Raw genomic sequence first — 14,276 nt, forward strand, 5'->3', positions numbered from 1 at the left:
ACTTAAGAGACATGGGTTCAGTCCCTGGGTCAGGAAGATCCCCTGGAGGAGGGCATGGCAACCCATTCTAGTATTCTTGCCTGGAGAATCCCATGGTTGAAGAGCCTGGTGGACTAGTCTATGGGGGTCACAAAGAGTCGGACATGACTAAGCGATTTTAGCTCACACACATTTCTATAGAGAAGTTATTCCAGGGGAATCAGGGTCTACTAATTACATACCGTTCTTTTCTTCTTTCTGGGGTTAGCCCTGGCCAAACCCCAAACTGAAGTTCTTCCCCCTGTTCTCTGAATTTCTCTGGATTTTTTTTAACTTATCTACACTTGGTAACTCTAATAAATGTGCATAACCATGTGGTATCTCTTTCATGGTTGGCTTCAATTGTTATTTATATGTTTGATTTAGGATTTCAGGTAGTTATGTTTGACCTCAGATTAAACTGCAACAATGAGTGAACTACAACACTTATTGAACACTGACTATTTTCTAGGCAAGATTCCACACAGATTGTTTCACCCACTACTCACACCTACCCTACAGTTGCCTCGCCTTCACAGATGCGGTAAGCAAGGCCTGGAGAGATGAACTTTCCCCAAGGCCACATGGATGCCAAATGAATCCAGGTTGTCAGACTCAAGTCTGGGTGCCTAATACCAAGTCAAGAGCTTTGGGGGCAGGTTACAGGCCTTCCCTTCCTGGATACAGACTAGCTACTCAGGGAATTGTTTTGATTGGGTTTTATTCAACCCCTCCTCCTCTCCCAGCACAACCTGGCCCCAGGGCACTGCCTGGCCATCCTGTCCATTTCCAGAGGGAGCCCTTGGGCTGCCATTTTGGGATTTATTTTTCCCTCTGAAGGGTTTCTTCATGTTCATTTTAATCTGGCCTCACTGATACTGGGGCTTCCCTGGTGGCTCAGACAGTACAGAAATCACCTGCAATGTGGGAGACCTGGGTTTGATCCCTGGGTGGGGAAGATCTCCTGGAGGGCGTGGCAACCCACTCCAGTATTCTTGCCTGGAGAATTCCATGGACAGAGGAGGCTGGCAGGATGCAGTCCATGGGGTCGCAAAGAGTTGGACATGACTGAGTGACTATCACTCATGCATTGATCAATAGTGGTACTGAGGTGGGGAGGAGGGCCCTTGGTGGGATCTGCCCTGCGTCGTGGCCCCTGGGTACCTGGCCGCTCACACCCCACCAGAAGTAGCCACTTGGAGGGGATGCACAGAAGGCCATGCTCTATCTCCTTCCGGCAGCCCTCCCTGGCTGCAGCTGTGCTGCCCCAAACGCCTCACTCCCCACCTCCTCTCCCTCGCGCCTTCCGGCCCTCCTCTTCCCTTCCTCCCCCCTCAGACCCTTTCCCACCCTCTTTTTGCTGGCTTCTGTTCTCTTTCTTTCCATGAGCAGAGAGTTTCCAGCCTGGCTCCTGGCCAGCACATTTGGACAAAAGGCAGCAATCTTGGAGGGAGACGTCATCTCCCATCCCCTTTGCTGGGGCCGGCACCATGGCTCCTCGAGCCCAGGGAGCCGGGGGCTGGGACCGCTCCCATCCCACTCCCAGTTCTGGGAAGGAGCTTGAAAGATGGTGTATTGTGGGGGTTAAAAGCAAAGGGTTTGGAAGCACGCAGCCCCAGATTCAAACTCCAGCTCTGCTGCTTGAGAGTCATGGGATTCGGGCCAGTTATTTTGCTCAGCCTCGGTTCTCTCTGCTATAAAGTGACAGGAACAGCTCCTGCTTTGAAAGGCTTACCCGAGATGGCACCTGGAAAACAGTGGGCACAGTGCGTGTCCTGTGAGAAGCTCAACACAGCTTCTGTTGTTATGAATGGAACTTAATCCTGCCAAATAATACAAGTAAAAATATAGGACTTTGTTATGATATTAATAATGACAATACTAATACAACCTCCTCAACTTATCTGCAGGGCTGCAGAAAGTGTTAGTCACTCAGTTGTGTCTGACTGTCCGAGACCCCATGGACTGTAGTTCACCAGGCTCCTCTGTCCATGGAATTCTCCAGGCAAGAATACTGGAGTGGGGAGCCATTCCCTTCTCCAGGGGATCTTCCACAACCTAGGAATCGAACCCGGGTCTCCTGCATTGCAGGCAGTTTCTGTACCATCTGAGTTGCCTGCAGACCAGCCTCAATTGTTTGCAAATGTGGTAAAGCTGTAAAACCTCTCAAACATACCTTTACTGTCACAGTGTAATCTGCAAAAACTGGTTTTGAAATTGGAAAAGGAGCTGACCCCCTTCCCTATTCATTAAAGCCAGGGCTCAGCCTTGAAGCCAGAAGTGAAAGTTAGGAGGAACCCACCCCATCAGCATGGCCTGCTCGCCTGGACTCCGCTCCGGTCCCTCGTTTTCTGGCTCCCTGTAACCTGAGGCTCCAGTTTTGTTTGTTTACTATCTATGTGTGGTGTTTTGTACTCAGAAGTTGTGTAATGCCGGGGAATGTGCTCTGTTTTATTTAGCTAAGTTTTGAGATATGGGCAATTTTTATTTAACTAATCTGAGCCAGCATGGATGGGTTTGAAATTAATCCACAAGATCAATCAAGGAGCTGAGCACATGAGGTGCTGCTGGGAAATACACACCTGTAGGAATGGTCCCTGCCCTAGAGCTAGGGATAGAAGATGCAAACCCAATCAACCAATGGCAATGAAAGATTACAACCTTTCAACACCAAAAGATTAGTTTAAATGTCTAGGGGATGCCTGACAACATGTTTAACAAAAGCCACAATGTGAGAGGGGTTTAGGGACTAAATTCAAACCACCGTGGTAAGTGTTATGAAAGAAATATAACTGGAGGAATTTAGAAGTGGGCAGGCAATGAGAGTCAGAGGAGTCACGGACTGCTTCAGAGAAGACGTAGAATCTGGTGGCCCTTTGGCCTAGTTGGGAGAGTCTTTCAGGTGAGGCAAGAGCATGAAGAAAGGGGACAGTACGTCCCACCCTGGACATGAGACTGATGGTGGGACAGCTGCTCTGGGACATGTGGAAACACGGAGAGGAGGATGGAAGGACTGGCAGATAGACTTGGAGACGTTCTGGAATCAGAAAGCAGAGGTACGGTTTGCTTTCCACAGAATATAAACAGGATACATGATAGAAGGGGCTTCCCAGGTGGCTCAGTGGTCAAGAATCTGCCTGCCAATGAAGGAGATGTGGGTTCAATCCCTGGGTGGGGAAGATCCCCTGGAGTAGGAAATGGCAACCTACTCCAGTATTCTTGCCTGGAGAATCCCATGGACAGGGCAGCCTAGAAGACCGCAGTCCACAGGGTCACACCGAGTCAGACACAACTGAGTAAGCAAGCATGCACATGATGGGAGATATGAACGGATATACTCAAGAGGAACATACAGATCAAGCAGCCAGAGGTAGCGATCTAAGAGTCTGGTTAGAGAACAACCCTGGGGGGCGGGGGGTGGAGAAGATCTGGGGATGCAGCCGAAGAACCCGTGAGCGTGGACAAGCTCTCCCCGGGGGATGTGAGGCCAAAGAAGAGAGTGAGGAACGGAGGTGTGGGGGGGACTCTCTCTTGACTGAGCTCTTTACCATGTTTCTTCATCTGGGTTTTCCAACTGGACAGAGAGGTCTGATGGCGCAACACCTGCCTTGGGCTTCTTTTTATTCCTCCACAATGTCTATTTGGACCAGATCTTGGTGTTCTGTGGGTGTGGCGTGAATGCTTGTTGAATGAGAAGAAAAGGAATCAGCGAAGGAGATCGGATCATCTCCAGAGACAATTAGCATAACCCAGATGGTGTGGTGTCTCAGGGGAGGAGGCATTATTCAAAATGCTTCACAAAAGGGGCTTGGGCCCCAGCCAATCACCAGGGCTTTATGTTGACCCTTTCATGGCTGGATCTGGTCGTGGGGGTCCCAAAATGGTGGGACACCAGGAGTGACTATTCAGAGAAGCATCTCAGCCTTTTGACAAGTGGTGCAGACATGTCACCAGAGCAATGTTATATCGACCGTGACCTGGGTCAGGAAAGTCACGTTAGGAAGTCATGTTAGGAAGCTCAGAAACTAAGAACAGTGAACTAGCTAGCTGTACAGTGGCCTCACAATCAGTAACGGGATGAAGTCTCTGCAGACAGTCGGGGATGGAGGCCAGATCTCAGGGACGTGAGGAGGAGCTTGCGATCCTGCCCTGGGGGCTCAGGCAGGTGCTGTGTCTCCTCATCCTGAAAGCAGCCCTCTTCCTCTCTTGTTCTCTAGTCAGCAGGCAGCCTGAATCCAGGCTGTGTCTGTGTCTAGAAGCACTCTGACTCTTTTCCCTGTAACTCTTCCCTCTGTCCCAGGTCAAGGATCTTGGATTCCCTGAGTGCAGGTGAAAGGAGAGCCTGGAACAGGAACCTCTCTTGACTCTGTCTCTGCAGTGCCGGAATCGCCAAGTCTCATCACTTGGGGAAGCATCAAGGAGCCCCTCCTCTCTGATGTTTTTCTATCCTGTTAGATGCATCAGTTCAGCTGGTGGGTAAACAGAGCACTGGTCCCTGTTTGATGTCCTGGGAGCTGTGTGTGTTTATTGATTGTCACAGACACAGACGATGAAACGGACCAGATGGAAAGGGATGTCAGGCGGCCAGGGATTTGTATGTGGGGCTGGCTGACCACACACTTCATTTCACATCTGAATGACTCCCACCTCCAGCTCAGAGCAGCGAGTGGAGAAATCCCTCTGGACCTGCAGTGAGCTAGAGACACTGCGCTGGGAGAAGCCCAGCGCCCCGGGCAGGCTGCTTTGGCGGTCCGTGTCTTCCCAGCTGCCGCCCTGACCAAGTCTGTGCCTGAGAGATGGTCCCACTCCATCTGCAGGGAAGCAGGTTCTACGTCTCAGGCTGCCCCAGAGCTCCTGCCCAGTGACCAAATCAGTGCTCTGTGGTTTCTCCCCCAGAACTTCTCTCCTGACCATGCAAGGCCAGTTTTAATCCTGATTTGTGGCACAATTTCCCACAAATACCTCTGCGCGGTCATCTGGGAGGTTGAGTCTGTATTTCCCAGGGACGTGAGAAGCGCACATAAAATTATAGAATGTTTTGCTTTAATGGTTCCAATCTGCTGGGAAAAGGCAGCTGTATTTTCTTCCACAGTGAGCTGTGGGAAGTAGGGACAGTGGTACCCATCCTCTCTGACTCGGTTAGTGGGAAGGAGTTGACACGCAGCACTGGGTGAGCCACTGGGCCCGTCCTCCTTCCCTGCACTCAGGTATCTACTCTAGGGGGGAGTTAAGAAAAGCTGGGGGGCAGAGGGATGACACAAAATCATGTCCCTGGGTCGGTACACTTAGGCCTGCAGGAAGAATGGATTGGCATGTCCAGCCCTTTGCCAGCTGGCAGTTGGCAGGGATGCTCCCAGGACAGACTGGCTGGCTGTATAGCAATTAACAATTTATTTTTTTGTTTGTTAATGGCAAAATAGCAAGAAACAAGTAGAAAACAATATATACCAATCCAGCCAACGTGGTAGATCATATCCTTAGATATTACCAATTCTACTATAAGAATTATTTTTATATTTAAAATTTGATACTGTCCTTTTCCCTTTCAAGTAAATACTTTCACAAGTACTTTAAGGAAAAATGAAGTGTGTTTAAATAAAACAAACAAACAATTTATCTTTAGTGCTCCTTTTTTACTTTCCAAGTGTCCCACTTTGTATATATAGTTATCCTATCTGTTGTACAAAGTGGATTTGCAAAGAACTTAGGGCTAAATCAAGTCCAACCCTTATGACATAGACAAACAGGATTAAAAAGCAGAGACATCACTTTGCCAACAAAGGTCCATATAGTCAAAACTATGTTTTTTTCCAGTAGTCATGTGTGGATGTGAAAGTTGGGCCATAAAGAAGGCTGAGCACCAAAGAACTGATGCTTTCAAACTGTGGTACTGGAGAAGACTCTTGAGAGTCCCCTGGACTACAGGAGATCAAACCAGTCAATCCTAAAGGAAACTAACCCTGAATATTCATTGGAAGGACTGATCCTGAAGCTCTAATACTTTGGCCACCTGATGTGAAGAGCCAACCCACTGGTAAAGACCCTGATGCTGGGAAACACTGAGGACAGGAGGAGAAGGAGGTGGCAGAGGATGAGGTGGTTGGATGGCATCACTGACTCAGTGGACATGAATTTGAGCAAATTCCAGGAGACAGTGAAGGACAAGGGAGCCTGGTGTGCTGCAGTCCATGGGATCACAAAGAATCAGATATGACTTAGTGACTGAACAACGACAACATGATAGAGAATTATTTCCCTGGGCTGGCTCTTATGTGTAACCCACTCTGCCCATTCTAGGTTTCAGCCTACACAATTATGTGAACTCGTGGTTATATGAGATCAAGATTTTCGGAACACAAACCAACAGCAAGAGACAATATTGGACAATTTGTTGGATGACGAGCTAGAAGCCATGGAAAAACTCTTAGAAACTCTAGTTTCAATATGTTGCCTTGAAAATTTTAACAAAACTCAAAATAATGGATTGCCTCTATGAATGTACCACACAATATCTAACTTAAATAGAAATTCATAGTAAATTCAGTGAGGAGTAAGGGTGAGAGGGGTAATACTATTTTACAATTTTTTCAAAAACTGAGTATCAAAATCTCATTTTATACATATACACAATGGAATATTACTCAGCCATAAAAAGGAATGCATTTGAGACATTTCTAATGAGGCAGATGAACCTACAGCCTATTATACAGAGTGAAGTAAGTCATAAAGAGAAAAATAAATATCATATACTAACATATATATATGGACTCTAGAAAGATGGTACCAAAGAATTTATCTGCAGGGCAGCAATGGAGAAACGGACATAGAGAACAGACCTATGGACATAGGGAGAGGGGAGGAGAGGGTGAGATGTATGGAGAGAGTAACATGGAAACTTACATTATCATACGTAAAATAGCCAACGGGAATTTGCTGTATGTCTCAGGAAACTCAAACAGGGGCTCTGTATCAACCTAGAGGGGTGAGATGGGAGGGAGGTTCAAGAGGGAGGGGATACATGTATACCTATGGCTGATTCATGTGGATGTTTGATAGAAAACAAAATTCTGTAAAGCAATTATCCTTCAATTAAAAAATAAATTGGGCTTCCCTGGTGGCTCAGCTGGTAAAGAATCCGCCTGCAATGCAGGAGACCTGGGTTCGATCCCTGGGTTGGGAAGATCCTCTGGAGAAAGGAAAGGCTATCCACTCCTGTATTCTGGCCTGGAGAATTCAGTCCATGGGGTTGCAAAGAGTCAGACACGACTGAACAACTTTCACTTAAAAAATAAATAAATTAAAAAAAAAAGAATCTCATTTCATTAAAATATCCATCATTGGGCATGGATATATTCAATATACGTTTGGCTTTGAAATCTTTTAATTTAGCAATTCCACCTCTGGGAATTTATATACAGAAATGTTGGAACAAGTGCTGGAGAGTATTTACAGCAGCTAAAATCAGAAGCAACTAATTACTCATCAATAGACAATGTGTTAAAGAAATAAAGTCAATTCATACACAAGAAAACTAGGTAGCTGTTAGAAAGGAAAGGACTATGTTATGTCCCACATGGAACTGTTCTCACATAATACTGTTTAGTTATTCCGCTTTTCTAACAAACAAACATAATACATTACATGTAAAGAAAAGAAGTCTAGGGGGATTTAATATACATACCAAATAGTGATCACCTCTGAGAAGGGAGTAAGGATGGGGAAAATTTTCACTGTGTTCTTTTTGTTGTTGTTCAGTTGCTAAGTCATGTCCAGCTCTTTGCAACCCCATGGACAGCAGCTGTCCTTTTTATGTATTGCTTGGGGGCTTCCCTGATGGCTCAGCTGGTAAACAATCCACCTGCAATGCAGGAGACCTGCGTTCAATCCCTGGGTGGGGAAGATCCCCTGGAGAAGGAAATGGCAACCCACTTCAATATTCTTGCCTGGGAAATCCCACGGACAGAAGACCCTTGCAGGCTTTAGTCCATGGTGTCCCAAAGAGTCAGACACGACTGAGAGACCAGCACTTAAATATTTTATAATAAGGATAGTTTTTATAGTTTACATATAAATACATACATGTGTATATAAAAGTAATCTTAAAGTTTTACTTCTGAAAAAAAAAAATTTTTGGCCACACCATGCGGCAGGTGGGATCTCAGTTCCCTGACCAGGGATCCAACCCGTGTCCCTGCATTAGAAGCACAGAGTCCCAACCACTGGACCCCCAGGGAAATCCTCAATCTGAAAGTTTTAAAGTACACTTTTAAAGAAAATAAAAAAGGAAATGTGTTTGCTACTCTGCTTGAACTGGTCTGACAGCCCTCCTGATAAGGTATGCAAGCTCTTACCGTAGTCCTGCCCTCCTCTCCTGCTGAAGCAAAGCTTGGATCCTCAGGTTCCCCAAGACAATGCAGGTCCTCTTCCCTAAGCTTGCTGCAAGGGTGACTCACCCCTTCCTTCTCTAAGGCTCGGGGAGGGGGAAGCGTTGGGAAGGAACCATAACTTGACTGTTAGTAGTACAGCCAGTTGGAAAATGGGGTCTCAGACTCATCCCTCTTTCAGCTGACCACAGGCCAAGGATGAATGTGTCAAAGGGAAGCCAATTCTGGGCTCCCATTGGCAAAGGGCTTAACTTCTAGGCAAACTGAGCTGGGATTAATTTTTGCCCAAATCAGACAATGATTTTAACACAAGGGTCAAGGATGCACTGACTCTGGCTTCCCTGCTTTTGGGGCCAAATGTAGAGAACTGAGTCAAAGAACGGAGTCACTCACTCACTCCAGTTCCGGCACTGACTCGCCTCCCATCACTAAAGGGGCAGCTGTGTCTGAGTCCCTCAGCTGGGAGGCCAGTGCAGGGGTTTCAGAGAGCCCAGGTGCCTGTGGCAGCTGTCTGGTTCCGGTGGAGGAAGAAGGGACCATGCCTAGGACCAGGATACTAGGCATGACACAGGCCCAAGCAGGGGTCTCTGTCACTCTTGAGTAACTGTCAGACCGTCCATGGACCTCCAGGAAGCAAAATAAAGGGGGCAGGTTCCAGAGAGTGTGGGGGAGGCTGAGTCAACTTTGCCCGCAGCCAAGGAAGCAACTGCTTGCAAGCTATACTTGAGGGTTTTGGGGAAAGCCATTGAGCCTCAATTTACTACTCCTATTATCCTATGATAGTTACTGAAATTCAGCTCTTAAGAGATTCTTTCCTTTTGACTGAGACTTTATGCATGTTAAATGGCAAGCTACTTCTCCCAGCTTCTCTCCAATCTAGAAGACAGAGGTCGGAGAACACATATACTTGAATATCAGGAGGGAAGTATAAAGAATCCACAGCTTAGAGGCTCAGAAATCAAGACAGACAGACCTATATGGGTCCCAGGCAGAGAGAGAAAGTTACCAAGGTTCTTCAGTTTTGGCTAAGGTGAGGCACTGCATCCAATAGTATTAGACCAAGCAGACCTAACTGTAGAAGGCCTGTGATTATGCTTTTAGACTTTTTGTTAAAAAGTACTTTATACACATATACATACTAGCCTTCTTACCTGTATCTGTTCAAGGCGGCTTTAGATCTTGATGGTGAAGGCTGACTAGCCAGCTGATTTCAGGCTTCCAAATTTTAAATTCTACAAGGTTTTTGCTTTTGGAATCTGTGATTTCAGTCCCCTCTGGTGATGAGCCCTCTTAGGTGATGGCTAAAAGCAACCTCACTCAACCACAGAAGTACCTTAAAATCACCTGGGACCTTTTAAAAACACTGATACCCAGGGCTTGTTCTTAGAAATTTTTATTGACTTGGTCTGGAGAGGGGCCTGGGCATCAGTTGTTTAAAAAACTTCTCCCCTCAGCATTTAAACGTGTATTCTAATGTGTACCCTGAGTTTAAAATGCTAAGAATTGTGATGGGAGGGCAGATGGGGTAGATTATCATTACCCTGTCGTTAAATTACCTACTCAAGACTTCTACAGTGGGCAAGCAGTGCTTTAAACTTTTGCGGGCATGTTACGAATGCATTGACATAGATTCTGCAGATTCACCCTTCTGCAGAAACCAATAGGAAGGGCCTGGCCAGATGAGCGGCTGAGTGCAGAACTACCCAGCTCACACCCCCGTTCCTCTGCAACATTCCTTACGTTGCAGTGAACAGTTTTCCTGCCCTCCCTGACCTCAGCAGAGTGGATCTCTGGTGTCTTGAGCCCCACCCTTTCCCCAACCCCTAGGAGCAGCCTTAACATTAGGTCGGAGGGCACAAAGGCCTGGACAACTAGGGGAACTGGACTTACCCAGCTGAACGGGATCCTCAAATGCTCCTTTCACTGCTTCTCTTTGGTCAGGATTTCCGATGCCAATCTTCCCAACACTCTGCCTTACCAGGTTCCTTCTCCAGACCAGTCTTAGCCCACCTGCCTATGGGCTATACCGGGATTTTCCTGCTTCCCCCTTCATAGCTGGGCACTGGGATGCTGTACTCGCTACATTCATCAGAGTAAGTATCATCTCTTCCTCCATTGGAGAGCCCACGGCTCCTCCATAGGATTCCCTGGGCCCGCACTGCCCTACGTCGCCACTGCCCACAATGCAGTATGTCCTCAAGTCATAACAGGAAGATGGTATAGGAAAATGGTTATGCGGAGATTTATCTTCCCATCTTTTGTAACACTGACAGTGAAGGTTGTTTTTTTTTTTTTTCCTCTGTTACTCTTTAGTCTTTACACAAACTTCCACATGACAAATTCCCAGTTGAGTTCAATTCCAGGAAAAAATTTGTCCTGAAAATGAATTTGTATGCTTTCTCTTGTCCAAAATCCCAAACTGTGCAATCCAGAGTATTTTTGTTTGTCTCTAAGCTGCCAGAGAATTCCGAGCCAAATTCATTGTCCAAGTGTTGTAATCTGCTAAATACAGGCCATTCAAAATCTCCATTCCTTTTGCTTTGCTCTGTTTTCTCCTGAGCGTCTCTGCATTTAGTTCTCGTCTAAGTCATCTGACCGTGTCCCCACGTCTGCCACCAGGTCCCATCTCTTTATCTCTTGGCTCTTTCCATCCACGTCACCACTGCCGTCACCCTGCGGGTCAGTAACTGCAGCCTGGGTGCTGCAAGGCCTCCGTCTCCTCCTCTCTGAGCCTCCACCCAGTAAGCAGAGTGAACTTTCTAGAATACAGAGTGATCTGGCTCCTGCTTCAGGGAGATCCTTCTTCCCTCTGGGAATTACAACCATGAATTCTCCCCACATTTGCCTCTTCCTCGCCCTCCCCCTTGGTGACACTGCACAGGATGTTCCCTCAGCCTGAAACAACCCTCTCTGCTTTTGCTTTGTTGGTGAAGAGGTTTTCAGGGCTCAGCCTGGCCTTACCTACTCTGTGGGTGTCCCTGCTCTGGGTTCCCCCAGGACACAGCACTCAGGGCGAGGCCAGATGCCAACTGGATTTAGTTTTTTGTCTGACTACCCAGCTAGGATGGTAAGCGCCTGGAAGGAAGGCAGATACCTTACGCCCTTAGCCGAGCGCTTAGAGTGGCTAAGTGAATGAATACACAACACAGGGAAAGGGAAAAGAAGGGCAAGTGTTAGTTGCTCAGTCGTGTCCGACTCTTTGTGACCCCATGGACTGTAGCCCACCAGGCTTCTCTGTCCATGGGATTCCCCAGGCAAGAATACTGGAATGGGTAGCCATTCCCTTTTCTCGGGGATCTTCCTGACCCAGGGAATAAATCTGGGTCACCCATATTGCAGGTAGATTCTTTACCATCTGAGCCACCAGGGAAGCAGAGTTCAAATCTTCCAGAATGAAAGGACTGAAAGAAAGCCAGCCTTTTCACTGCCTTTCCTAAGAAAAGTTACTCTCTGCCCTTGACTTCTTGTAGAATTCTGCTCATTGTAGGCAGCCCACCCCAAAGACACTTCTGCTTCACTCCTCTGGTGTGTTTGATACTTGATGACTGGCAAGCAGAAAGGATATTGTTCTTTTCTCTTAGGTAGTAACCACCGCAGGTGTAAGTTTAATAACAGAATTACTGTAATGCCTATTACAACTCTGGGGCCATTATTGCACTGGGACATCTAGAACCTTAGAGAAGTCATAGTGCTAAAGTGTATCTCAGCACCAGCTAAAAGTCCCCTGGCTCCTTCCCCAACTTGCTGTTTTAGCTGCTGGGGCCTGTCTGACTCTGTGACCGCATGGACCGTGGCCCGCCAGGCTCCTCTGTCCATGAGATGCCCCCGGCGAGAATACTGCAATAGTTTGCCATTTCCTTCTCCAGGGGATCTTCCCCACCAGGGATCGAACCCGAGTCTCCTGAATTGGCAGGCGGATTCCTTACCACTGAGCCATTGGGAAGCAGCTGGTTAAAAACAAAGACAGTGCCCTACCCCTGCCCCAATCTCTGCCCCTGGAGGGCAACGTCCAGTTTCCCCACCCAATGCCCTCCAGGACAGGATTCCTCCGCGGAGGTCTGGCTCTCTGCTATGGTTTGAATCCAGTTCCCTATGATCCTTCTCAATATCCTTCTATCCTGTGTTAAGAGACTCCCCCTGGATTCCATCTGCTGCCAACCCCATCCTGAGGGGGAAAGCGGGAGAAATAAGATCATGCAATCATCTTCACCTTTCTGCTTTCTCAACACTGCAAAAAGTCTGACCACAGTGGGGAGCGGCGAGAGGTCTGGCTGCTCAGCTTTTCCCGGTTCTTGCTAAACACACACACACACACACACACACACACACACACACACACGCGCGCGCGCGCGCCCCTGGGATTCAGCTCGGCGGAGGGCGGGGGCTCTGCCCGGTTTCGGCTGGTTCCCCGGGCGCGGGACCACGGCCTCGGGAACTCCCGGAAGGACGTCCGGACAACACTTTGCTCTAGTCCCGCAGATCCGGCTGCAGCGCCTCTGTCCCCACGTCCGCACGCGGGAAACCCCGTCTTTGGTCTGCAGAGAGCCACTTCACGGCTCCAGGTCGAGGCAGCTCCGGCCGTAGTCTTTCTCCACCGCCCCCGCCAAAACCCCTTGCACCGCGCGTCCGCTCCTCGATCGCCCCTTCCCCGCGCGTCCCCTCCTCGGTCCCCCCGCGTCCCCTCCAGCGTCCCCCGGCCCGGCCCTACCTCCTGGCTGGCCGCGGCTCCGCGGGCTCCGAGGCGCAGCTCGGGGGCGCTCGGGCGGGCGGGGGCGGCGCGCGGCGGGGGCCCGGGGCGCCATGGCCCGCAGTCCCCCGCGCTCTTGTCGGCCGGGCCTCTCCCCGCGCCTCGCGCTCGCGTGCCCGCCGCCTGGCCGCCGTGGGCGAGTGGAGGGCGGCCCCTTCCTCTGGCGGCGGCGGCTCTGAGCCGGGCCGCCCCCCGCCCGCCGGCGCTCGGTGAGCTCACCCGCAGCTGGCGGGCGCCCGGCCCGTTGCCACGGCAACGCCTCTCCCAGGGCAGCGCGGACCCTAGAGCGGCTCCCGTAAACAGGACCTTCTGCTGGACTCTTCCCCTCGCCCTTTTTTTGGGGGGTGGGGAGGTGGGGGGAGGAGATGGCGGCTTAACCCTTTCTTTGCTGGAGACCAGCGAGTGGCCGGCTGCGTCTCCACCCGGCCGGGGGGTTTATTCGCGCTCAGCGCTCAGCCGGGCCCTGAGCCCTTGAGACAGATGCTGCGGAGTGGCCGCGACACTCCCTGCCCTCAGTTCACTCCAGTCGTTGTAACGCGTTGGTGGGAGCGCCGACTGGGGTTCGGGCGCAGGACTCGGGGTGGGACGTCCGAGGCAGAGTCAGCCGCCACCCTTGGCTCTGCAGCTCCAAGTCCGTCTGCACCGAGACGCTGACCGAGAAAGCCCAGGGCCCCTGAGCGCGGGGCACGAGACTCCGAACCCGGCGCGCGTAGCGGGTGGGGGTGGGGTGGGGGTCAGGAAAAGCTTCCTAGAGGAAAAGCGACTTTATGGCGCCTGCTGCCACCGCTCGCAGAGGACAAAAGACCAGGGGACAAAGCTTGATCTTTTAATTTTGATTTAGAACTGCCAAAGAAGAAGTCCACGTGAAAATGCTGTGGGCAGTTGATGCTGCGGGCCGTGCCAGGACCGCGGAAAGTTGATGAGCCTGAGTTCCCTGCTGAAAGGGAGATGGAGCTGGCACTGTGACTTGTGAGTGTGGGGGAAGGCTCCACGCCCATCTCTATCTCCCAGGAAAGTCATGCTTGTCTTCAGTCCACGGGTTCCTAAAAGGCGGGACTAAAGCTTAAGCAAGGCAAGAGAAGGGAAAGAGAGGCTTAGCCTATGAATTCAGAAAAGAGGTGTGCAAG

The 14,276-nt window shown here is 49.6% G+C and overlaps 1 protein-coding gene and 1 long non-coding RNA gene across 10 annotated transcripts in view; one reads left to right on the forward strand and one right to left on the reverse strand.

Annotated features, from left to right (window-relative positions):
* Positions 1-13,488, reverse strand: part of DENND2A (DENN domain containing 2A) — a 98,687-nt gene extending 85,199 nt beyond the window's left edge. For 4 of the 9 annotated variants that reach the window (XM_069588566.1, XM_069588558.1, XM_069588564.1 and 1 more), the window contains exons 1-2: positions 3,567-3,693; positions 1,754-1,841 (exon numbers count right to left, since the gene is read on the reverse strand). In XM_069588566.1, coding sequence (XP_069444667.1) covers positions 1,754-1,841; positions 3,567-3,579 — 101 coding nt within the window. In that variant the 5' untranslated portion in view covers positions 3,580-3,693. Of the gene's footprint in view, positions 1-1,753; positions 1,842-3,566; positions 3,694-12,612; positions 12,702-13,110 lie in introns of those variants that run through there. The other 5 variants (XM_069588562.1, XM_069588560.1, XM_069588561.1 and 2 more) reach the window with 5 other exon arrangements.
* LOC138439567 (uncharacterized) lies at positions 2,823-7,149 on the forward strand. The gene is made up of 3 exons (XR_011256772.1): positions 2,823-3,074; positions 4,319-4,490; positions 5,833-7,149. It is a non-coding gene; the product is annotated as an uncharacterized lncRNA (long non-coding RNA).
* Positions 13,489-14,276: the final 788 nt, after the last annotated feature.

This window comes from Ovis canadensis, chromosome 4 (assembly GCF_042477335.2).
Source record: "Ovis canadensis isolate MfBH-ARS-UI-01 breed Bighorn chromosome 4, ARS-UI_OviCan_v2, whole genome shotgun sequence".
In the NCBI taxonomy this organism is placed as follows: Eukaryota; Metazoa; Chordata; class Mammalia; order Artiodactyla; family Bovidae; genus Ovis; species Ovis canadensis.